The sequence below is a fragment of the Numida meleagris genome, chromosome 10 (assembly GCF_002078875.1).
Source record: "Numida meleagris isolate 19003 breed g44 Domestic line chromosome 10, NumMel1.0, whole genome shotgun sequence".
NCBI lineage: Eukaryota > Metazoa > Chordata > Aves > Galliformes > Numididae > Numida > Numida meleagris.
In genome coordinates this window covers 2,361,185-2,386,915 of record NC_034418.1, presented here as the reverse complement: position 1 = coordinate 2,386,915, position 25,731 = coordinate 2,361,185, and the positions used below count along the sequence as shown (strand labels likewise).

Sequence of the window (25,731 nt, the reverse complement as noted above, 5' to 3'; positions counted from 1 at the left end):
GGAGGGGGAAGGGGGGGGGACGGAGAGCCGCGCGGAGCCCCGAGGGCGCGGACTTACCCAAGGTGAACTCCCATTGCTCGTTCCCCAGGGAGCGCTCGGGAACCACCTCCAGGTCCAGCATTGGCGCGGAGGCCCCGGCGGACGGGCAGCGGCGGCGCCGGACCCCTGCGGGGAAGCGGGGAGTAGCGGGGGGAGCTGGCTGAGGGCCCGCGTCCCCCGCCCCGCGCGCCCCGCGCCGTCGCCATAGCGACCGGCCCCCCGCCCCCTCCCTCGCCGCCCCCCTCCACGCGGGCGGGAGCCACCGGGCCTCGCCGCACCGGCAGAGCCCCGGGTGCGAGGGGGGGACGCGGCCCCCTCCCCCCCCGCGCCGCGGGGCCGCCACTCACCTCACTTGCGGCTGCTGAAAAAGCGCTTTGCGGCCGTCGTCAGGCGAGGCCGCGCCGGGGGCGGGGAGGGGGGCGGGGTCACGGCGAGGCCACGCCCCTCCGCCGTCGGGCTGGGGGCGGGGAGCGGCTGGGGTGCGGGAGGCCTGGGGTTCGAGGCCCGCCTCAGGGTGCGGGGCGGGCAGGGATTGTGGTGGGTGGGAGACGTAGGATCGTAGAGCATCCCGCGTTGGAGGGGACCCGCACGGATCGCGGAGTCCAGACCGCGGCTCCACACAGCACCACGCGAACCCTATGTCTGAGAGCCGTGTCCCAATGCTCCGTGAGCTGTGCCCGCCGCCCTCGGGGGCAGAGCCGTTCCCTAACACCCGCTGAGCCTCCCCTGACGCAGCTCCGCGCCGTTCCCTCGGGCCCTGCCCGAATGTGGCCGTGTGGGAGCTGTGCTGGGAAAGCCAGGAAACAACAACGAGGAAAAACCGCCGAACCCCGATCTCGTTTTTCTGGTTGAAGCACAGGGGTGGGGAACAAAGGCTCGGGTAGAAATTAGTAAGTGGCACCAGGCAGCTTAGCCAGCCGAGCTGGCGTGAGTCATCCAGGAAGAGAGCAGTAACGAGGTCAGCGCTGCGGAGCGAGGAGACGCTGCGGGGTCCTGCCGCCCCCAGGCACAGCGCCGTGGGGTGATTGTGTTGGAGGGAACCTCGAAGCTCACCTGGTTCCCATGCCCTGGCGCGGGCTGGGCTGCCACGCACCTGATCAGGCTGCCCAGGGCCTGGTGCTCCATGGTCCGAGCCCACAAAGCTGCCCGTCATGGTATGTGGCCATAGTCTGTGCTGAGCAAGGGTACTTGTGGGGTGCAAGGGTGTTTTGGAGGAAAGGAGATGCTCTAGAGGCTGCAGGCACCAGAGAGGGACCAGCGTCCCTGCTCAGCACGCCCTAACCCACTCTGCTCGGTCCTAACGGCGCATGGCTGGTGTCAACACGAGTGGCAATAACGGGGCTCTCCAAGGGGGCTGCAATGCCACCACCACCACCGGGCCCCACCACAGACACGCACTGGAGCATCTCTTCAAGAAGCCATCATGGTTTAATCCCCTCACTGTTTCCATATCATAGAACCACAGAATCATTAAGGTTGGGAAAAACATCTCAGATCTCCGAGTCCCACCCCAGCCCACCTCACCATGCCCACTGCCCACGTCCCTCAGTGCCACATCCCCACAGCTCTGGGACACCTCCAGGGTGACTCCCTCACCCCCTGAGCAGCTGTGCCGGTGCCTCTCCGCTCTTTCAGAGAAGGAATTGTTCCCAATATCCCACCTGAACCTCCCCTGGTGCAAGGTGAGGTCATCACCTCTGGTCCTGGGGTGAAGGGAGGATTAAAAAAATCTGGCAGCAGTGATAGGAACAAACAGCCAGAGCAGGAACCCCAGGGGTTCCAGAACCTGGCTCAGGCTGTGCACTTGCTGCTGCCATTCCCAGCCCCTGGCTGCCTGCTGCTGGGCCAGGGTCACAACCCCAGGAAAGGGGAAAAAAATAAAGCAAAAGGTACCCGGATCGACCAGAAGCGCAGCAGGATGAGCATCACTGATGGTGAGGGCGAGCTGCCCTCTCCCGATGAGATTTAACAATGCACATTGCTTTCACAGCTAGAAACATTTCAAAGCAGCATCTGCTAGCCCTGCCTGGATGCCTGGCTTTGGTATTCCCTGTGCTGGGAAGGAGGCCGGGAGGTCTTCCCTCACCCAGGTGCACAGCATCTCAGTGGCACCAGCATCACTTCCCTTAGAGCTGGGCTTTCCTCTCCCCACCAGTCTGTGCAGTTCACAGACCTCGGCCCCTCTGGATGCACTTAAAGCCATGATGCACGCGGGGTGAGAACTAAATAGGCTTCATTAGGAACAGATGCACCCATTGCTCTTTTATCCCGGAGGCTGCTCAGCCTGGGAGCAATGCACGCCACGATGCAGCACAATGCTGCCCCAGGCTCCCATGTTTTGGGGTGATGATTTGGTTTTTCCCTAGTTACTCAGCACACCACCTCGCTGAGTAGGACAGTGCAAGCAAGATGATGCTCGCTTCTTCCTTTTAGCAATAGCTTTAAATGGGGGCCCATGCCCACCCCAGGGCAAGATGCTCCTTGCAGCCTGTGATGGAGCAAGGCCTTGCATAACTGCAGCCCAACTGCCAGGCTGTTAGCTTTGCCAAGCTCTTCCTAAAACGGGGGTTTCTTCAGCTCTGGAGGCCAAACCTTGGGCAGTAGAAGGCAGCAGCAGTGCACAGCCTGGGCAGATGGATGGACACAGGCAGCGGAATGCTGCGGGGTTTGAAGCAGTGTGAGGGATGTGCTGCTGCAGGGTGGTATAAGGAGTCACGCATCCCACGAGCCCACTCAGACCACATCCTGGCAGCCCCTTGCTCTGCAGAGCAGAACCGAAAGCAGAACCAAAAAGAGGATCCGTCCTCGGTGTGGGAGTGCCTGGCCCAGCAAGGCTGGGACGAGGGGGCTCCTCGGCAGCCCCAGCACCAGGTGGGAAGTGAGCTGGTGAGGAGCAAGTGGCCTGGAGCCGCAACTCCCAACTGGCCCCATGAAAGGCTGAGCTCTTTCCAAGCTTGTCGCTACGAGAGCTTCCCCAGGTCAGTCATGTCTCGTAGGCACACCTGGAAGACCCCTGACCCTAAACCCACAAACCTGCCCATGCCAGGGCAGGAGGAGCAGCAGCACCTTCCTACCACTGTGGTGCATCCCTCTGGATCCACCAGCCCTCCAGCTGAGACAGACCAAGATTCCCTGTTTGGGGGCACAGCTTGCGCATCAACATGGGCAAGGGCTAGGAGAGGCACTGCAAACACTGTGGAAGAAAGCACAACAAATGAATAGAAGGGTTGAGTTGGAAGGGACCTACAAAGGGAACCAAGTCAGACTGCCAAGTGCAAATCCTCAGGAAAGAAACCTGCAGACGTCCGCCAAGCTGAGGATGACCCTTTCTGCCCAGCTGCCACAAAACAGCAGCCCACAGAGCCCAAACTGTACCAAACATTTCTCTGAGTGAGAAAGATTTCCAGTGAGGAAACGCAGCAAGAAGTCTTGGCAATGAGCAAGGCTGAATTAGGCGAGCTTCAAGCACATTGCACAGCAAGCAGGAGGAGCTCGATGGCAGGTCTGTGGGATGCAGACTGTGCTCCGCAGGCATGGTCTGACAGCAGGAGACAGCTCTCTGTAGCAGGACACAGCCCAGTACCATGGCTGTAAGCAAAGATTCACCACGAGGACCAGGGAGGCTTTGCTGCCCAGTTCCCAGCCTCTCTCCCTCCACCAAACACTGTGAATCCTCCAAACCAACTTTGCTGTCAACTCCGCACACCTCCACGAGGAGGAGATGTTTGTGTAAAAAGATCCTACAAGCATTTATCCACAGTTACAAGCAAGAGCTCAATGTATGTATGTTGCAGAGTCACCAGTTTCAGTGAGAAGTGGGTGTTTGGTGCCTGCGAACCTATGGCAAACCATCTTCCCTTAGAGAACAGCAGCCTGGGACGCACAGGGTCACTTCCAGGAGCCTCGTGGGCACCACTGAGGAGCCAGCAGAATCCGACCAGCTTTGGCCAACAGAACCACAGCCATTCCCATTCTGGGTGCCCCCACTCCCTGTGCAGACGTTTGGGTTTTGCACAGCTGCCCACTGCGGGGTCCAAGCAGCAGCTGAGTTCGTGCTCGGCTGTCCTGCATTTTTTCCCCACTCCGGAGCTTGAAGAAATGAGCCCGAGGCAATTTTGACATTTCATTTATCTCAATCTGTAATCAAGAACGATGTTTAATAAAGCTACTAAGTCATGAGCCTGAGCAGCTGTGAGCTGTGCAGCAGCCAATGAATATGCATGCTCCGGGATTTGCATTTTGTTGCAGCACGGACAGCACACGAGGCAAATGAGTTACAAGAAGCGTCACCCACGCAAATGCACTGCTCCACTGCAACTTCACACTGTAATTCTCATCCTTGAAGCCACTTTCATAACTCACTTATTTGCATTGGAAATGTCCTAACAAAATAGCGTACTTTGAATAAATCAGCCCTGCTTCTGTGCAGACAGGATGGATTCCTGCAATACCCCTGTAATGAAGTGGTGTCCTGAATTAAAGGCAGACCAAACGTGGCAGTCCTGTCAAGATCCCAGCAGGTCGTGGCGTTTTGGACGTCTCCAAAACCAACCCTCCTTCTTGTAACCTCCTCGCCACTACATGACCAAGGCTCTCGTGAGACACCAGAGTACAAAGGAACAGAAAAGCATTCCCATTTCCACTGCTGCCTGCTACAGAAGGGGGACCAGAGCAGGACAGCTGCCATCAAAGGGAGCCCAGCAAACTCATCCAGGTTTTGAAAACCTAAGTAACATGGGCAAACGGTCCATGTTCCAGCTTCTCAGGGTAGGGGGTTGTGTAACTGCAAGAGGTTGGAAAGAAAGCCAGGAGTTACTGTACAACATGCGGGAGCTCAGTGGGAGCTTCAGGAACAAGGAGCGACATTGCTTGGCGTCTGGTTCTGTTTTCAGAGCTCACTCCTTCCCAGCTGCAGAAGTGCTTTGGAGGGCTCGCAGACAGCAGGCGGTGCGTGTCGGGCACTGCTCTGCTCCATTTGCAGGCAGGTTTTAAACAGCATGGAACACGGTTACACCTCATTCTTCTGCATGGAAACACTTCCAGAGCAGACCCTGGGTCTGAAGTTACTGAAACAACTCTGCACAATTCTGGTGCATGATCAGCACCGTCCCCTGGGCTGTTTTAAGGTATAGCACCTAAAATTCTGCACCTTTAGAGGAGGGTTTCAGGCGTAGCAGGTAACACTCATATCTACCCTGCAGTGCTTTACTGCAGTTCCTCACTTCCTCACCTCCAACATGCAAACCACCTTCCTTTGGTCTCTGTGTCCACAGCAGCGTGATCTTTAGTCACAGAGTGGTTTGAGTTAGAAGGGATCCTAAAGGCCGTCTGCTCCCACTCCCTGCAACGAACAGGGACACCCACAGCTCCATCAGTGCTCAGAGCCTCATGCAGCCTGACCCTGGCTGTCTGCAGGGACAGAGCACCACCAACCTCTCTGGGCAGCCTGTGCCTCACCAACCTTAGCTGTTTTCTTATCTCCCCCCTCTTCAGTGAGAGCCCACTTCCCCCTGCCCTATCCCAAACGACCCCACTGAAGAGCCCACCGCCCCCTGATGCAGCATGTCCCCACTGGAGCCCCCGGGAGTCAGAAAGGACCTCGCAGAAACTCACTTCGCTACACAGAAGTTTATTATGAAAGTTAAATGTACAACACAAAAGGTAGTAAAAGCGATCCTGTAGCTTAAGGCAACTCTTGCAGGAGATGAATCCGAGAAAGATGATGCAACTTTAGTTTAAATAGAAATTATGAAAAATATCAAATTGCATCAATAACTTAAAATGCACTTTAAAAAGTCTTCGCTAACCAGCAGAGGGAAGGGCTGTGATCTTAATGCCAGCATTAAGACATCGGAAGCAGCAGAATGCTAAATGACGATAGGGAAGGTTGGGTATTTACACCGAGATGGCAACGTTAATAGCTGATAGCATCATTTCCTGTGTACTCGTGGCTTAAAACCACCGTCTGAAACGTTAGGAAAACCTTTTAAAATAGATCTTCAGGCTATTCCATCAAAAACACACAGATGGCAGAGGAGGCCCAGGGCTGGAGCACGCGGTGTGCAGGAACACGCTGCAGAAACACTTGGAATCATTGTTTCTTTGGGGGAAGAAGAGCAAAAGGGAGAGGTGGGCACAGCGCATCTTCCAGGTGAGTCACGTTTAAGTCGGAATACCAAAATACTTCTATTGGATGACATTCTCACAGCATACAGTCACTGGCATTAAGTGAATATTAAATATTCGCCTGGTTAACACAGAAAGGTTCTCCTGCACATTGACATCTGCGTACATTTCTGCAAGACCTCTTACATTGATTGTTTTGCCGCTAACGAGGAATGTAGTTATCTTAGTTACAGAATGAGGATTTCACTGCTCCTACCATCCGGAGTTTCTGCCTTCAAAATCATTCCTAGCGTACAGAGAGATTAGATCACGTATTTTAACATTGCCAAATTACATCACATTTCCAATCAATTTTCTTCAAATATCGGATGGATGCAAAGAAAAACGTGGCCCGGAGCCCTTCACTGCCACCCAAAGAAAGCAAGGAAATGCACCCGGATTAACTCGCCCCCAGCCTTACCCTGTCAGCAAACACAACACTTACTGCAGCGTGGCCTCTGTTTGCACACAATTTAATGGAAGCGTCCTATGCACGGTCTGAGGTTTTCTGCACACAGTCTCATCTCAGCTTCTCACCATTCAGCACAACTTTACAAAAAGCGTAAGATACAAAATATACTCGAAGCAGCTATCTTAACCGTCATTTCATACACACCACCTCGGCAGCCGATCGCTTCTGTTCCCAGTCCGTGTGCTGTTGGGTCTAACTGGAGAGTTGCAGTATCCCTTCGCAAGAACGGTTTAAAAAAATCCCTGAATAAACCAGAAGCCAGCCTGCGACTTCCCACGAGTTTCAGTAAGGTACTATATACAGTGGTACCAGAACCACCCAAACTCACTGAACGCAGAATAAAATGTAAGACAGGTTTTGGGGCAGAATGCACTCATGCATGAAAATATGTATTTTAAGATTTTTATCGTTTAAAAAGTGGAACTGATGAACTTTTAGCGGTTAAAAGAATACTGCAACTGTAACGTTGATGAGCCAGCAGTTTGAAACCCGATCCCAACAGCACTGATTCACTGGGTTCAGCTTGGAAATAACGCAGAGTAATGTCAGCAGTTCTTAGGTCTTGCAAATGTAGGAAAAAAAGAAAACGGAAAGATAAGAATGCGTATCTAAAATAAAGCAGGAGCACACGAAAGACAATCAAAACTCCAAAAGCCCATATTAAAAAAATTAAGCGTGGAATGCATTGGCTTCCAGCAGTTTACAAAAGGGAAAAAAAAAAACCAACAGAAACAAAAAAAAGAAGTTTTTAATCTGTGATATCTTGACCTATTTTTAAGTGACAATTTTTTATTACAGTTGAGAAAAAAAAACGTTTTTATAGCTGCATAAGTTTCCATTTCACTAAAATAGTGCCAACAAAAATAAGTTTGCATAGAAAAACAAAATTTCAAATTGCCACTGGCTACATGCTTAACATGGGAAATGCAGGAATCGTAACATAAACATAGTGCAAACCATGGCAGTTCACGGTGGCTCTGACTGCCGCAGGTCAGGAAACAGACCGTACTATACCCAGTTATCACAGTTTCTGGTCTTCATTTGATCCTTTGCCAAGTAGAAGCAATGCGTGTTGCAGACCCATGGCACTGCTGATGCTGATTAACGTAGTTTGAGATCGTCGCCACTTCCTAAGTTGGATCCAGGACTAGGGTCTTGTTGTCTTCTTGCCTACATTAATAAACACACGTTTAGGATAAAAAAAAATGACTCAAAAATCATCACTTCATTTCATAAGCATATTAAGCACATGACAAAAAAAACAAACATTTTTTAAGCCAGAAACTCTGCATTTCAAGCAGTAACCAACGCATTCATTTCTCACAGCGGAATCATCCTCCCCCCCTCAGTCTGACAGTCCCCCCACAAGGGACAGCGACCTCTGGGGAGCAGACCAGCACCGCCCCGCTCTCCAGAGGGGCCCAGAGCTGCGTGTGCCTCCGCCAGCGCAGGGCAGCGCTGCAGCCCCGTACATGGGCACGCAGCCTCGCGGGCCTCCTGCAGCCAGGCTGACACGCGGCCAGCATCGCCCTGACACTCGGCAGCAGCTCTTCAGAGCAGCAAGGCAGGGCTCCTGCCTCTTCATCCAAAACACATGTTCTTCGCTGTGAAATTCCCTTCTTCTGTTAACCTTTCCTGTAAACAGTCTCAGGATCGAGATTTCGGAGGGGGAAAGGCTACAATGCCAGCACAGCAGAATACATTACATCATCTCCAAAGAGATCTCCCCCAGTATACGCACATGGCAAGCATGTTGTTTAGCTTTTTATGGAACAAAGAGACACATCAACAAAACAGTACAGTCTAACCTACAGATTTACAAACATATTCACACTTTTTGTCAGTATTACTCCAGTTAGTATGTTCTATTTGGTGCACCTGTAAAGTTAGCAATAATACAAAACTTAAGAGAACTTCGGTACCGATGATCGAATCCCTGTACTAAAAAAAGTAACATCACTTCTCCTTTAAATAATGAGAGCTCTTGACACAATCTGAACGGAAAGCAATTTAAAGAGGAAATTAAGGATGGTCAGTATCGATCAGTGCTTGTAAGAAACACCTGCCTTCTCTGCCTGGCAAGCAAACATACACATACCTAGTATCTCCACTTCTCCCAGCACAACAATCCCCACAGACATGCGCTCTGCATCACAAGCGTGCTGCATTTCCTCTAAGGCAATGAGGACTTGACCTCCGTTCACCAGGAAGGTTTGCAGCAGAACACAGCAGAGCAGGAGCTGCCCCCATCACAGACACCTTTCTGGGGGTGGTTGTGCATCGCTGCTTCTGCAACTGTTCTTCCTCTGATTCAGTGGCATAACCCCAGGATTTTGAGTTTTCTCCTCTGCGCACATGCAGGCTGCTTTCAAGCAGCAAAAACAAAAGCAAGTAAATACTTAAAAAGCCATTCATATACTTCAGTTGTAAGGCTTCTGTTCTAGGAACGCTCACCATATCCTAGCTGTACTTTACAATGTATTAGTACCGACACTTGGGTGTCACGTTTACGGGGTGCACTGCTGGCACGCTGGCCTGCAGCTGTCACCACAACCCAAGCAGCAGCAGGGCTGCGCTCTCAGCTGCTGGCAGTCATTGCTGCAGGGAGCCCTGTGAGCTCCACCGGCCGCAGTGAGCTGCCACACGCAGGCTTTCGGAACAGCATTCTCAAATAAAATAAAACAAACAAACAAACAAATAGTACTATAACAAAGAAGTGACGCCTCCCTCCTTCAGAAAGCTTTCGGTGCGTTGGTGAAAGGCACGCACAGCCTGAACGCGGGCAGCGCTGCCACGGACGCTTGCAGTCTGAGCAGTTCCCCAGTTCCCACGGTGCCCCAGAACAATGCGAGCGTTGCAGCCAGCCTGTGACTAACGGTGACACGGCGCTGCTCTGCGGTGCTCCCGACCCTTCTGAGTCACACTTACTGACACAGAGGAAGCCTTCCCGCCAGCAGCGGTTACCCCGGCTCACAGCACGCTGCTTGTTCCTCCCCTGCTCGGCTGCGGGCGGCCGCGGCTGCCAGCCCCAACCCTTCAGCCGCTGCCAACACCACGCTCTCTAACGTGGGCAGCTCTCTCCCTGCTCGCTTCTCCCTCCCTCGCCTCCCGCCTTCCTCGTCTGGCTGACTTCATGCTGCCAGCACAACTGGCTAGCTTCACCCATACGGAGAAGGAGAAGCCCTGTTTCCTTCTCCTATTGAAATACTGAAGCTACGTTTTCCTTTTCTGCGCAATAATCCCATTCTGACGCACACAAAGTTCATTCAATAAATCCCTGTACTCATCAGCATGCCTCCAGAAGAGATATTTCCTGCTGACCTTCTCGGTGGTCATACTGCCATTACTACTTTGGAAGCATGGTCTCTATTTTGAATATTACAGTTGGCACCTACTGCTTTTACACATCCAGTACAGAAATTGGACTGACGCAAGCTTTTACTTATTTAGGGGTCAGATTTTCCTCTCACTCTGTTCTATCGATGCTTCCCTCAGTCGGGTATGACTAGCAATCTGGTGCTGATACATGCAGGACAACCCCAAAGGTGGCAGCCAGCATCACTGCTGGTGCACAAACCCACAGACTTCTCAGTAATCTGAGTGATCACATCGAAGCAAGCGGGTGTCACCGTTTACAGTGCTGGAGATTCTAAATGCTGATGGCACATTCCTTCCAGCCACTGAAGAACATTTGCAAATTGCTTTCTTTGTAGAGATGCAGAATCGTGGAAGACTGTATTTAATTGAGATCTTCACATTTATAAACCCAAATCATTCAGCTTCGCCTATCGGCATAGTCATGGAAAAGTTAAAGATGGAGAACCCCACACTTGAATAGAAAACTGAACTGTGATGTAAAGATTTTCCTGAACACAACATGGTTGTTCTATGTGTCCGAGCAGACGCTTCTGCACTGAGAGATGTACTAAAATTAACAAAGGGACAGCAGTTCCACTTCGCACATCCTTCTCCCATTGACCAGACTGTACCAAGATTTCTTCTGGTTCTAACTGCTCCCCGTTTCTTGTAAGAAGAAACAAAGGCATGTGCTCTTCATTAAAGAGCTGCCAAAATCCCAGTGGTACCCACCTAGTTAGTCACCGGTTCTGTACTCACACATTTTTCACGCTTACTAGAAAAAAGCCAGCACGTTCATCCCTGCTATTTTCCTGCTTTAAAAGCAACAGAGCTGCTTCTTCAGAAAAGAAACCATATGCACAGTAATTTTATTGTCAAATTTCAGTGAAGACTCCAAGGTAAGGGCATATGGTTGCATTTACGCTCTGCCTAAAGTGGCCTTTTCTTTCAGAACATATGAAAGAATTCACATGATTCATGAGATCACTGCTACTTGTAGGGTTTGCAGAAGCCACTACTGAACGACTGCCAGATCTGCCCTTTTAGTGATACGCAAAAGGCATGACAAATCACCCTCAAATGTACTGAAAGCACTCATTGCAGTATTTCATAGGAAGCATATGTGGATAAAGCTGTAGTTCTGCATTTCAGTAAGTGGGGTTTACTCCTCTATGCTGGAATGACAGCTGTCTCTCACTCAGGAGCCCTCATTTACTCATGCGGCACTACTATGCAGGAGCACAAACATGAACACACTCGTTCTGCCAGTCCCTGTTCCACCAAGGTGCACGGGCACAGCCTGAGGCCACTGCAACAGCGCTCAATGCACTAAGAGCACCACACATACATGCATCTGAAAATTAACACCAGTGGAAGAACAGGAGAAATCCCCCTGTGCGCAGACAGCAAGGACACAGTAGAGCATCAGGAATTAGGTGGTACTTCTGGCCACTGAAGAAGGGCAAAGAACAGCTTTCACAAGAATGCCAGAAGCGTTCTTAACGCTCGCTTGTGGCGGGAACGTGACCACCAGTGTGGTAGTCATCTGGTGGCTCTGCTCAGTTTGTCACAGGAAGACAGTTTCCTTCTAGAGACGTAAAAAAGAGAATTTCCAGAACTCTCAGTACAGCTAATCAATCCCCTGAATTGCAGTTTTCGCTGTAATTTTTGAAATGCATACCTCATGAAGCCATGCAGAATCACCTCTATGAAGAATGAGTTCAGGTTCCCAAAGATTAAGGAGACTTGCTTCAATTAAAAGAGATGCATCTATCTTTGCCACTGGGAAGCGGAGTGCCCTGCCATGAGTCATGCACAGTGAGTCATGAGAAAACAGTAGTTATCCATCTTATCTCAGTGTATCTCATTTTTCAGTCAAATGCTGATTTTAAGTTGGAAGGAGGACTACTTTGAATGTTATTCAGCTGTCACTTTGTGAAATAGTCAGTTGTAAATAGTACATGGATCCCATCATAGTTGTGACCCTCCTGAAACTGAATGAATTTTAACCAACATTGGCAGCTTCTTTCCAAATATCCCAAAACTGAATAGTTAATATGATGGACACATGGGGAGTTTCAATACCCAAAAATACTCAGCTTTCAGCACATGAAACCATGCAAAACTTCTGCAACAGTTCTGCAGTACAGAAGGAATTATAGCTGGTCATAAACCATTTAAAACCTCTAAAGGAGGAGACAGCATGATGAGCAACTGAAAGAACTGCAGGAATGCATTTGGAAAAAAAAGAAAAAAACATTGCAAAACCTCCTATAACTTTCTATTCTAGATCTGTTTACACTGAATTCATGGGCTGATATAACAGGGGGAATAACAGACAAGATAAAAGCTACTAACAACCGTTTTGACTTGATGATGAACAAAGGCAAGTATCCATGGCAAGGATTATCCACGGCAATGCTCTTACACCAATGCTCTCTTCAACTCTCTGAGTCTGAAATCTTCCCAAGTCCTAGTATAAGGTGACCGGTATCGGCTGAAAGTCATTCTGAGAGTATGATGCAGTAGTAGTATTTTTCTTTTCAATAAATGAGATAACTTGAAGTCATCATCATCTAAGAACGGTTACTCTTCTAGACAGCAATTGTGCTGAAGCATTCACTGCTGTCACTGGGGCACTCGGGTAAAACAGACGTGGGCATTGTGGCAGTTCAGGAGGAAGACAAGCAGCTCCTCCAGCTGCCAGGACAGTTAGACACCAGCATCCCCCTCCAACCATCTGACCCTACCTCATCGTTCTGTTGGTTGCACTTTCAACACTGTCAATAAAACTCTTCAGGCTGTCTTTGAGTGTCTGTAACTACACCCTATTCATGAAAACAATGGAAAAATGCAACTAAATACTCCTGCCGTTCCTATTTGCACCAACTCTCATTATTTTCCAGGTGTAATACCCCTTACCATACTGCTGGCCTGAAACCCTGCAGCAAGCCCTCTGCAACTCCTCGAATGTGTGTGTTGGGTGGAGGTCACTTCTGACAGCAATCTGTACACCGAGATTCCTCTCTCCATTGGGTATCCCAACTCTGAAGCTTCTCAGACAGGGCCCTAGGACATGCTTGAGAACACTACCCACCTTTACCACAAGTTCAGCGGGAAAAGGTGAAGCAGTCCCATTATGTGACAACAGCTCTGAGAAAGCAGAAGTGGAAAAGTTGGAGGTAAATTTAGAAAGGATGGACAGGGCTGCCATGAGGAAGGGCCTCACTTTCTATGAATCACTCAAAATAAGCAGTCAAAAATCAAGGACCTCCGCATGCTAGGCAGTGAAACTGCCAGCAGAACTATATGCATGCCATAAAGACTTGGGACACTGGTGGAAGGGAGGGATGACAAGGAAGATAGTTTGAAGAAGGGCCACAAAAAGAGTAGCCAAAATAAAGTCTTTCCACAGACAACTCCACTGCAATTCCTTAATTGCCTTCTGGCAGCTCCACGCTGCTGAAGCAGACAGAGCAGATGCATTATGTGCCTTGGCATCTATCATCTATAATTTACTAAATAAGTGAAAGATCATGCTATGTTATGAAAAACTAAACAGTGAACATTTGGATTCTCTTAGAAGGACTGTCAACCTTCTGAAAAGGATTAAAAAAAATCTGAGAATACATTGCAGATACTTTTCTAAAAAGCATACAACCACAGGGCAAAAAGAAAAAGAAAGAAAGAAAGAAAGACAACATCCAAACAACCAAGTGGAAGCAAAGAGAGCAATACTTAGAAACGTGACCAAGCAACAAACAGAAGACTCTCCTCTGAGCTAGTGCTTAATAACAGCTCCTCCCCTACTGATGCGCAGTGCAGCCTTGTGCTCCATGGCCATGCCTCCATTCCCAGTACCCTTAGCTGTACTGTACAGAGCTCAAAAGAAGAGAGGGGGAGGGAAAGCTCAGCATTCTCAGAATTCAACTCAGCAAACCCTGGCCAATACAAGACGCTAATAACTACATTTGATGTATAATAGACCTTCTCTGGTCACAGAGCCTGAGAAAGCACCCCATACAATTCGGGTCTGAGGGGCTTCACAACTTCAAGCACAGCAGCAGGAGGACCCCCTCATCACTACATACTGCTTCTGTAAGCTGCTGGAAGTCAGGAGGGTATATGTCTTTCCCTGTGTTCTTAGGGGGTGTAGGTATCGGCATGGCACGTGGTGGCCCACCTCCAGCCTCAGAAGCAGCTTGGTTTGCTGCTGTAACACCCATTGTGCAGACACCTCTCCTTTTTACCTCAACCTGGGATGAGAAAGACCTTTCTTAACTACATCAAGCACCACTTGTATTATTCAAACAATAGAAAACACTTTCAAATTTGGTAGGAGATCTGGATGTTTGACTGAAGTCCTTAGAGAACAATTTACAAACTCTATACTCGATATTTTTAGTTCTTGTATCCATTCTCATTGTTTTTTCAGCTCACTGAAAGTCAAAACACAGTTTTCTTGACAAAGACTACAGATTAGAACCATTTAGCACGCACCTCAGTCTGGACTCCATTCCAAGCTGCCAGGCAGCTACTCCCAGAAGCAGGCACCGCTCCCTAGAAGCGCACATCACTGCTTTAGGTACTGTGCACAACGAGACCAAGCATGCACAATTTGGTTACCAATTCCCTATGCACCCTCTTGCCTGAGATAATTGCAACTGTTCTATCTTTGTTTAAAAGCTACCACAAAGCTGTAGATTTCAGTACACCACAACAGTAACTGGACTAAAATTATAAGCTGATAAAGGAAAAAGCACGTGAACAGATTAAGCTCTTCAAAGCTTCAAGTAGAGACTAGTTAAATCTTAACTTTCGTAGGAAAACTTGAGAAAAGCTTGGAATGCTTCCTTTTAGGCAGCATTGTTTGAAGGCTGGTACACAGGTTATAAATTTATAATTAATATTGATTGCCTCTAGACCGTATTCCTCTGTTGCTCAGCCCCTTTCTAACCTTCATTGACTGAAATAAGATGCTTATATTACAGTATTCCCTGATTTGCAAGATTGATCTCCTCTGCACTATATCCAGCATCGATTCCATACAGCACACATTGTTTTTTCTGACATATGCATTCCAAAGCACTTTTTGCAAAGCTATCTGCTGGTCAGAAGTTGTGAAACAACCCAGCCATTCTGCTACCAGCCCACGGGTACGGCGCTTACAGCACAGAGCCTTGCTGGGCAATGCACGTCCGCACACAAGCCTTAATGCTTCCTCCTCAATTATGCAGTATGCATCTGGAATATACATATATATCATACATATACATATATATGTACACACATATATATCATACATATCATATATATCCACATACCCCAAGACTGCACTACCCACTGCACGTTGAGAAGTAACAGTTTGAATTTCTTTCATGCCCCAAAAGCTTTATTAATGTTTAGACTCGTTTTATGTCATTTTCTGTCCTTTTGGACAGTACACAGAATAGGTAGTAATCTAGTTCATTCCAGATTCGTTTTTCAGGGGAAAAAAAAACTCACGCCAGAGTTTGCCAAGAAACAAATAGAAAAAAGAAACTGATAGGCGTACTGTATTTTCTGCTGAAACAAATTATACTTGACCAAAATACCTACTGTTAAGGCATTTATTTGCACTGGTAGTTTCATATTAAATTTCCTTTTCTTTGAGAAGGGAAAAGAACTTCATCGCTTAGAACCTTGGAATAGAATCAGTCCTACTACTTGACTTTGTTTCACTTGTGAACCATTTGCACTTCTTTAATAAAATCTTGTTTTATGTAAAGAGCTCACAACTGGAGCACAATTCAATGAAAACCTCTCATTTCATTTCCTACTTCCCAACAAACACGGGTCAATGTGCAAGAAACCCACGACAGGGCTGAACATTTAAAGTTCAAGACAATTTTTTTACTCTAAAAATATGTAAAGGTTTGTGGGTTTTTGTATATATATACTTTTTTTTTTTTTTTAATTTTTGGTGATTTGTATGGAGAGGGATTTCTACTGAAAGAAACAACAAAAAGCTTCAAAACATTTGGTTCTTCAGCAAAACGTGAAGGTTTTAAAAAATGAGAAATTTGTGCAGTTTCCTAAAATGGTTCTGCTTTGCCATTAGTGTAATTTATATTTAGCACAAGACCACAAACAGACACGCTGCCGGGCTACTCTGCGCAGGGAAGAGCAGAGCGCTCTGCCCCTCTCCTTGCAGCACTGCTGAAATAAAAAGCACGGCAGTAATGTGGAAAACACAGAATAGAAAAACATTACATTTCCAAAATGCCTGTTGAGCAAACTGTGTTGGAAAACCGAGAACAGATCCAACCCAGCCCCAAATACAGCAATCCCCAGAACACAATCAGCCAAGCACAAGATTAAGAGTAGAACAAACTGCGCTCAGATAACTTTGCTTCCATTTTAAAGCTATGGTTCGCCCATGCAAAACAAGCCTTCACAAAAAAATACCTGCAAACATAACAGAAATACCCTCCTCTCGTTACCTTGCTGAGAATCCACTGCTTCCTACTTTCTGCTCTGGCGTGCAGCCCCCACTTGCTGCCCTGTGGGCAGAGCAGGGCTCTGATCTGTTGGTGCTTCTAGCCTCACCAAATGGGGGCTGCTTAAACCTCTCTACGTCATTCTGGACAGTGTAACAAAGTTTGCATTGCATTACTATGGTCAGAATGCAGAATAAAAAGCCAAGTTTTTACTGGAAGGTTCAGGCATTTCTGGACAGCAACCTCACAGTAATTTCCACAGAACACCTCTTATCGTGACACTGTACTCCGGTCATTCATACTGAAACCACACCAACAGAAGAACACACTCACGCCAGCTACCTCAGCCAAGAAAAAGGGATGAAGAGATGTGTCTGCCTCACTGCCATTCCTCCTCCCTTCCTCCTCTTATTAGTCTGGCTGAGGGAAACACAGCACAAATATTTCAAATTCATGTATCTGTTTGATGTGGTGGTGCTTGCTTAGGGAAAGCAAAGTCAGTCTTCAGTGGGTAGGAAGTCACTAGAGAGGGTAAGTTTGCTACGCAGCTCTGTGAAACTTCATACAATTATTTATTTTTACAATATGCTTTACCTGGGGATAAGGTCTTTCTTCGTGTGCATCATTAAATATTTACTGTCTCAGCATTCCAGTATTTTTGTGAAAAGTGAAAGCCATTAGAATACATTATTAATTTTGAAAGCATTAATTAAAAACACTCACTGACTTCAAAAGCATCTTTGAAACAGAGGAACTCTGAGTGCAGTGAGGTAGGATTTGTGGTATCTGATGTGACCAACCTACATAAACTGACAGTAAGCAACACCATCTTAATTCAAAACTGAAAGACGCCAGAAGTATAACAGGACACATTTCAACTTGGAGAAACCTAAAAACTTGAAGCAAATTGATTAAATCCATTCTCACTCAACAGTATAACACCTTACTCGTGTTAGGATGAATGCTGTGACTGAACCAGAACACAGTCGCTTTTGGAAAAACAGAGCATGACTGACCAGCCACTACTGATTCTTTCCTCATTAAAATACAGATCTGTTGCGCTACTGAAGTCATCAATAGGAAGCATACTACATGACAAAAGGAGGGCAAACAAACCTCAGAGCATGCCGAGCTGGTGAGTTGTTTTTTTTTTTTAAAATGAATAAGAAAGGAAACTTAATTAAAATTAGAAAAGTAATCGTCTCTAATTTGTTACTCACTTGCTCTTTTCCCCCTTTTCAAAGTCTTACCACCCCCAACTGCCCCATACAAGCCACTTTAATGGTTCAACAAGCTTCGCAGGGATCACTCCAAGGCAAGAATATACCACTTTGTTTTAAAACTCTACAGAGAGACTTAAGAGTAGGGAATCTTTTCTACAGAAAGCTTTATAAGTAAGGAATTGAATCTGATCACTTTCAGATGCTGCCAGGCTTTGGACGGATGAATGCTTCCAAAGAGCTGGCACGTCTGTTTAGGATAGGAGTGGGTGGAATACTGCAGGATTCTCCTTCCCTCCCCCACCAGCGTAGAGTCTGGTCTCTATTAGTGCTGAAATGCCTTTAATTCTACAGTAGGAAAACTGCTTTTTACAGACAGTGTCGCAATTCCTAAAGTAATCCTTAATGCTGATGAGATGCTGTTCCACATCTGGCAATTTCAAGTTGCACTGCCCATGCCACGCTTAGCGGGAAAGACAAATCTGAAGTTTTAGTAACGGTGAAACGCGTAACATTATGCTGTCTATGCTGTGGGGAGCTCTGTCTGTAGTATAACAAATCAAAATTCACTCAGCATGCTTAGAATCCACCATTTCTAACTGCCCTATAAAAGCCTTCAAGTGCCATCTCTGTACTGCAACCAAAGATACAACTGGACCTATTGGAACTGTGTGCAATATTTTGGAACTGTCAAACCGTGTTTTCAAAATGTCCAACACTGAGATCATAGGAAAACTCAGTGGAGGGCATAAATACAACAAACGTGAATGCACATTTATACCTTCCTTTCTATTCAGAATTTTACGATGATCACAAGCACCTCATTTAAGTGCTTTCTAATTAAGGTCCATTTGATTCTGCCTGAATGCTGCATTAGAATACAACTGCCTGAAAGTCAGGCAAACAATGCCTGACTTGGAAACCTGATTCCTCCTGAGGAATGCACTGAAAGTCTATACCCTAACCCTCAGATTCTGATTTTTGTGCAGTCTTGTGACCCAGAGTGTTTAAACACATTAAAACATATACAGTAATATAAAAAAAATAAAGCACATAACAAAATGTGTTGCAATTATTAGAAAAGACATCTGTATTTGACATCACAAATTAACTTCGAATTTGGTGACTTTTTCATTCTGTTTAAACACATTTCAAGATAGCCATTTGTTCTTTTCTTCCTTTCTGTAGGTGATCTATGCCAGTGCTTCAGAGATGAGACGACAACTATTCTTATTTTAAGAGAAAAACGGGTACTGGCAGCTAATAATGACATCATTTAATAACAACTGCCTGCTGTCCTCCTTTTTTAGGAGGAAGTTTTTCACACAGAGGGTGGTGACGCACTGGATCTGGTTGTCCAGGGAGGTTGTGGATGCCCCGTCCCTGGAGGCATTCAAGGCCAGACTGGACGTGGCTCTGGGCAGCCTGGTCTAGTGGTTGGCGACCCTGCACTTGGCAGAGGGGTTGAGACTCGATGATCTTTGAGGTCCTTTTCAACCCAAGCCATTCTATGATTCTATGAATTTGCAGAAGTTATCCAATCCAACTCCTGCAGCTGGCCAGGGATGTTGTTTGCATCTTACTGTCACGAGCTTTGCTGTCCCTTATGAAGACCCAGATGCTCGATATTACCTCAATCTCACTGTTAGTTGAGAGTTTCTGTGCATCTTAGCTGCAACAAGGGGTTTCTATACTTGAAGAATCAAATCCCACAGAACTGCAGAAGTTTGAGGAAGTCTTTTTTCCCCCCCCACCCCCCTCAAAAAAAACCCCAACTTTATGCATTTAGTTAGCACAGTAACAGGAATGGGTAAGAAGGGTATTGTAAAGAAAAACAGGTAAAGCTTGATGTAAATTATGGTAAAAGATGTAAGGTTGGCCTTCCAGTCCCTACAGCATAGTTAAAACTGAGACAGGCTGCCTCAGATCTCTACAAACAGTAAGATTCTACCTTCCTTTTGAACTCACAGTTTCCAGCTATGATGTAACAGAGACAAAAATGATCCAGGTAGTCCAGCTATTCCAAGGATTCAACAGTACAGAGGCTTCCAAGCCAAGGATTTTATCTTTGCTACAGCTGACATCTGACCTGGCCACACCAGGGTCTGCAAGAACACTGGCAATCTCTTCAGAGTGATAGGTATTATTCTTTGAATCTCTCTCCCCTTCTCACTGTCATACTCAGTGTCTTCCATTCTCACTTGGAAGAAAGTAGTTGTTTAACCATCTCAGCTATCAGTGAAGACGCCAGAAGAAAAGCAGCTTAGCAGTAACAATGTTTTCTAAAAACCTGAGAAGCAGCAGATTGGTCACGTTTGCTCACACCAAAAGCGGGGTGGCGGCAGGCAGGGAGGCAATTGTCCCCCTCTGCTCTGCCCTTGTGAGGCACCACCTGCAGTACTGCATCAAAGCCTGGGGCTTCTGGCACAGGAAGGCACGGAGTTGTTGGAGTGGGTCCAGAGGAGGTCATGGAGATGATCAAAGGGCTGGAGCACCTTTTCTATGAAGATAGGCTGAGGGAAATGGGCTTGTTTAGCTCGGGGAAGAGAATGCTTCCAGGACACCTCATTATGGCCTTCCAGTACTTGAAGGGAGCTTATAAATAGGAGACCAACTTTTTACAGTGTTTTATAGTGATAGGACAAGGGGGAATGGTTTCAAACTAAAAAAAGGAGAGATTTAGATTAGATGTTAGGAGGAAATTCTTTATGCAAGAGGTGGTGAGGGCCTGGCCCAAACTGCTCAGCAAAGCTCTGGATGATCCACCCCTGGAGGTGCCCAAGCCCAAGCTGGATGGGACTTGGGCAGCCCGAGCTGAGGGATGGCAACAAGCCCATGGCAGAGGGGTTCTAACTACTTGATCTTCAGTGTCCCTCCCAACACAAGCCATCCTACGATTCAGGCCAGACTGTACTTTAAGCAGGGTGTAAGAAAGAAAGTTAGGGAGATAAATTCAAACTCCTTCAGTTTTATCCCTTGTCTCTGGCTGACCTACAGCCTGTCTTAACTTGCCAACTCTCCTTATGTATCACTCATCCTCTAACAGCTCCTGTCTTTCTAACATCTTAGAGCAGCTGGTTTCCATTCCCTTTTCTGGCTCCTCTTTTCTTAATCCCAGTAATTTCTGCTCTAATAAAAAAAAGATTTAAGACTGTGGGGCCCTAAAGAAGCAAAGCACAGGGTAGTGAGAACCATATCAGTGAAATGGAGGAGAGGAGTAAGACTCCCCACAAGTAAGAAACAGTGAGAGGAAAACAAAGCATGACCTGTAGGAGAAAGCAGACTGTAGCATGTGATTAAGGCCATTGGTAATGTTTTCCACAATGTGGAATAGCCAAACTACCTGCCAGCATTTCCCCAAGCTTCTTCTGTGTCCATGGGAGATGCACAGAGCAAAAGATGCCCTCACATCTGCCAGAGATATGGCAGCTCTGCAAACTAGTATAGTCTTACAGCTCAAACACCCACAAATTAAGATCACCTACAGCGAGGTTAGAAAGGCTAGAAATCTGAATTCTTGACAAGGCTTCAAACATTCAGAATTCTTTTTTTTTTTTTTAGGAAGACTTTGAAGCAACACATTTTGTAATTTGTACACAACAAAACTGGACAACAAACAAAATCCATGACATTGTACACACAAATTAATAAAAACGATCTAAAGTTTTGGGAAAGTACTAACCAGTTACTGACAGCAGCTGTGAAACCCTCACCTCCATTTCCTCCCGATGAGACCTGTCTCTGTCTTCGAATTCGCGGGTTCTTCTTCGAGCTTCTTCAAAGGCTTGTTGTGCCAATGCATCCTCCTGCTACCAAACCACATGACACAAAGCGACACAAAAGGTTACCCTCATTTCCATCAGATGAACGTTTCTTTTGAATATTAGGGATCACTTGACTGAGAAGACAAATATGTCTTACAGAACCAGCTAGATCACAGATCAGTTCCAGCAACTGCTACTGTAAATTAAGAGATTACTACCTACCTTCATCACTACAGCAGAGGTAACTGAAGCTGCAGTACAGCTACAGCTATTACTTAAATACACTTTCGAAGGAGAATGGCTTGTCAGAAGACATTTTAAATGCTGCGAAATGTTCTGAAAGCTAGGAATTCTCAGAAGTTAGATGAAGGAGGCAATACATTTTATTTCCTTACAGAAGTGATTTTGAAGACAATATTCATAGGTATACTGAGGGAGTTCATTAGCAGCACGGCATATACAATGGTCATTTAATTATCTTCCATTTAAAAATTTACATCCAAGTTACAGACCAATTCTCAATTTTATCCAAAGCTGCTGAAGGTACAGCAACATGAACATTTATAAGCCTTACATATTTAGATAATTTAAATTTAGCTGAAAAACACAAAGCAGAAATTATTCCTCCACTGATAGATACACATGCACACATAACGCAGAGGAAACCTATAGTTTTTCAACAACTTCACTGCTTATTCTTAAGGGTGGATTACACATGAAAATACATTTAATAAACTAACGCTGGAAATATCAAGAAGGCAGCAAGGGATAAGCAGCATTACTTCTCTCTCCTCATAACTTTCCAGCTATAATTATTGCTAACTCTGCTCATCATTCCCATATACGCACACTATTTTCAAGTCGACAGTTCTCCTAAAAGTAAAAATCCCAACCTTGACTGTTAGAGGACAAAAACATTGTGAGAAACCAACTAAATGTTAATACACCGAGGGATTAAGCGCATAAATTTTTTAATTTCAGTTCAAACATCTTTAGTCTGAGAGAATGTTAAATGGCTTTTTTCGCCCTCGGCACAATCACGCTCCCTTGAAGGGGCTCTGTGAAGTGATGTGAATGAGAGCCCCTCGTGGCCTAGCACAGTTAGAGACAAACAGCTGTCAGTCAATAACCGCGCGCCCAGCTCCCCAGAAAGCTGCACTCAAAGGCAATCTTTAAAGCTGCCCGTAAGAGAAGTCTGACTTATTTTTAAAAGCAGAGTTCGGACCTTTATAGTTATCTTAATTTCAGTTCAGGCAAGAGGTAGCAACTGAGATCTCACAGTAGAAAGTAATTTTGTTCTTAATAATGCAGTAGAGAAAATATGAGATAGGTTTGTCTCTCTGACGATGGCAGAAAATCTGCCTTATTTCTGGTGTACAGCAGCTACATACGTCATCGTCACCCTCTTACATTTTCGGGGGGACAAACTTAAATGAAAGCAGATTTTTCTGTACGAGATTTTTGCATTTTACTACCATTTGAAGTGGTCATGTAATAAAAAGCTAGCACGGCCTCAGCCAGGATATTTTTTAAAAATGGTCATAAACCAAAAAAAAGCTAAATTAGAATTTCAGAAAAGAATCAGTACGTTGACATCCACAATGAACACATGCTGACAGCTGAAACACTGGTTTATTAACGTCAAACGAAGGGAAAAAACCATCAGAATGCAATTTTAAATAAAAAATATATACTAAAAAATCCCACTTTGGCTTTAGTGATGCATTAGGAGACAAGTTAAACATCTCTGAAACTCATACAGCAGGAGTTCAACTACCCTTTTTCAAATGTCACCCAAATCACCCAAAGTAATTACATCCACCTTAGCTTTATTCAGGAGAAATGCTTCTGATAGGAGCCCACTAATGAAAAGAATTAGTAAAACATGAACCGTGTCAGTATGAGAACAGAGAAAAACAGCCTCAAAGCCAAGAAAACAAAACCCACAAAGGAGAGACTTACTCACACCCCACCTACCCACCAGAACAGCCCAGCAGGACAAGCCTGTAGAATAACAACTTCAACTACAGAAGCTACGTAGCAAGAACGTTGTATTACAGGAGACGCACAAAAGCACAGAAGTCAAAAACAGTCTTTCACTGAGACCCTGGGCAAACAGCAAACTCAGAGATATTTCAGAGCTGGATGGAGAAGGTACACAAGCACTGTGTTAGTCCAACAGAAGGCTAAACAAGCAGCTGAACCAAGGCCCCCAGTAGCAAAAGGCAAGGCTGCTTAGGAGGAAGATACTAATTTGCTGTGAATTACATAGAAAGAATGCTAGCTTAAAAGTTACAGTTGAAGTATTTTATTGTGCACGTGGCTTTTCTTCCTGAAATATTTTTTGACCTGCTGAAGGATAGAATTTCAAAACTGTGGCAACAAGGAAGAAGTGCATCTGATCCCAAGTACTAGTAAGAAGTGTTAAAAGATAGGAAAATGCAAGAGCATTAGATTTGCATAAAGCAAGCTTTCCCAAAAATGGCAGGGGCGGTGGGGAGGGGGATGATGAATGTCACTAAGACTCACGTGACAAAAGCAGGAGCACCACAGGCACTGTGCCACACAGCTGGAAGCACCTGAACCCACCCTGACACCAGTGTAACATGGGGATCAACATCAGCAGTTAGCTCAATTGCCACGAGCAATATTAAAACATGTTTAAGAAAGGAAGCAGATGACAGATAAAGGAAAAGAGAAACTAAGCAATGCAAAAGATTGACAATACTAACAAACACAGAACAATATAACTGACGCACCACCTTTAAAATTCTTATTCTTTTTTTCCCCTGTCTTGCTCTTAACACAAACTTAACTGCTGATGCTCAGAAGCACAAACTGAAAATAGATTATGCACTTGTAGTCTAGTGCAAATATACTTCTGTAGATACAGCACATAGTATTTCCAGCTCAGCACTCTGAACTTGAAACACAAGAAAGCACTGACACCTGAGTGTATGCATAAATTCCCTCACAAAAAATACAAAATAAACAACAAATCACATGCTCAGTGCACAAATATTCCCTGAAGACACCTGTAAAGAATTATTCCATGTAATTAAGACAGTATACATATCAGAAAACTAAAATAATCTTAGAGCATGCAAAAACACGTCATGAAATTAGAAAAGAAAAATTGATCCCAAAGGCCACTTGACCCTCCCTCTACTTTCAGGAGCTATCCAGTTTTAGAGAAGAGTGACACTATCAGCTCCTGAGCACACACCCCAGTCAGTCTCCTCTCAGCTCAGTCACACAACTTAGCCTTACATACCAAACGTAACAGGTGTGGACCAGGACATTTTTTCTTGCACAGTCCTCAGGGGGCTATATCTGACCTTAATGTGCAAGATAAGGGAGTTCTCATCCATGGTGTCACAGCAGTTACATGCTTTTTTTTTTTAAAAAAAAAAAAAGAAAACACGGCTGCAGCAGGAGCTTAGCTGTCCCAAATGCTGACACCCAGCCCTGGAAGAAGTGAGAGTGGAAAAGTTTGGCTCCGTGGCATTTCTTGCAGATAAACAAAAGGAGGAAGGACTATTCTCAGATTAGATTGGCATCGATTCTGGGCTACAACTATTTCAAAGACACAGTTTTGACATGAAGTACGTGTATTTAAGGCAGAATACAGTCACAAGAACATAATCTCACTGATGTACACATTGGTTTCTTAAGTCTGAGGGAGGTGAGGCTCCACAAAGCTTGAAATTACACATCTCCACACGAAGTCTGATTTGAATACTTTCAGCTCTTGAATGGAGACAAATGAATCAGTATGCCCTCCAGTTCTGCACATGTGGAATAAATAAATGCTCTTCGCATATAAGTGGAATTTAAAGGTTCCTACTTGTTAAGGAGTGACCAGCTGAGGCTATGACTAAAAGGGAAACCCCGAGGAGGGCTGAGAAGGAGATGCACAGAGTGGAACAGACAAGGTCTGTCTTAAGTCTGACTAAATTAGGGAACTCTACAGCTGCGTAAGTGAAGCTTATATAAGTAATATGCACTTAAAAATTGATTTCCTCAGTGTCTACTTTTGTTCTTGTGCATGTTCAAAGATTCAGCTCTTAGAGAAAGTTTCTTCAGCAGTAGGAAGCCAGCAAATAGGAATTAAGTTTCTCAAAAGCTGCTATAGGTTAAGAAAGCTGCCTACCACTGTTACAGAGAAAAAAGCCCCATTCATCCCACTCCTACCCTGCCCCGTGCCCCTCTTGTTTTTCCCCTTCCCACCATGT

General features: G+C 45.9%; 2 protein-coding genes across 4 annotated transcripts in view; both read right to left on the bottom strand.

Moving 5' to 3' along the window:
- C10H16orf70 (chromosome 10 C16orf70 homolog) overlaps window positions 1-504 on the bottom strand; it is a 32,945-nt gene extending 32,441 nt beyond the window's left edge. The window contains exons 1-2 of one of the 2 annotated variants that reach the window (XM_021408792.1): window positions 387-504; window positions 58-165 (exon numbers count right to left, since the gene is read on the bottom strand). In XM_021408792.1, the coding sequence (XP_021264467.1) occupies window positions 58-121 (64 nt within the window). In that variant the 5' untranslated portion in view covers window positions 122-165; window positions 387-504. The remainder of the gene's footprint in view (window positions 1-57; window positions 166-386) is intronic. The other variant, XM_021408790.1, reaches the window with a different exon arrangement.
- The window catches only part of CBFB (core-binding factor beta subunit), a 42,359-nt gene continuing 22,276 nt past the window's right edge, over window positions 5,649-25,731 (bottom strand). Inside the window, exons 5-6 of one of the 2 annotated variants that reach the window (XM_021408799.1) lie at window positions 21,446-21,541; window positions 5,649-7,846 (exon numbers count right to left, since the gene is read on the bottom strand). In XM_021408799.1, the coding sequence (XP_021264474.1) occupies window positions 7,778-7,846; window positions 21,446-21,541 (165 nt within the window). In that variant the 3' untranslated portion in view covers window positions 5,649-7,777. Of the gene's footprint in view, window positions 7,847-21,414; window positions 21,542-25,731 lie in introns of both variants that reach the window. The other variant, XM_021408800.1, reaches the window with a different exon arrangement.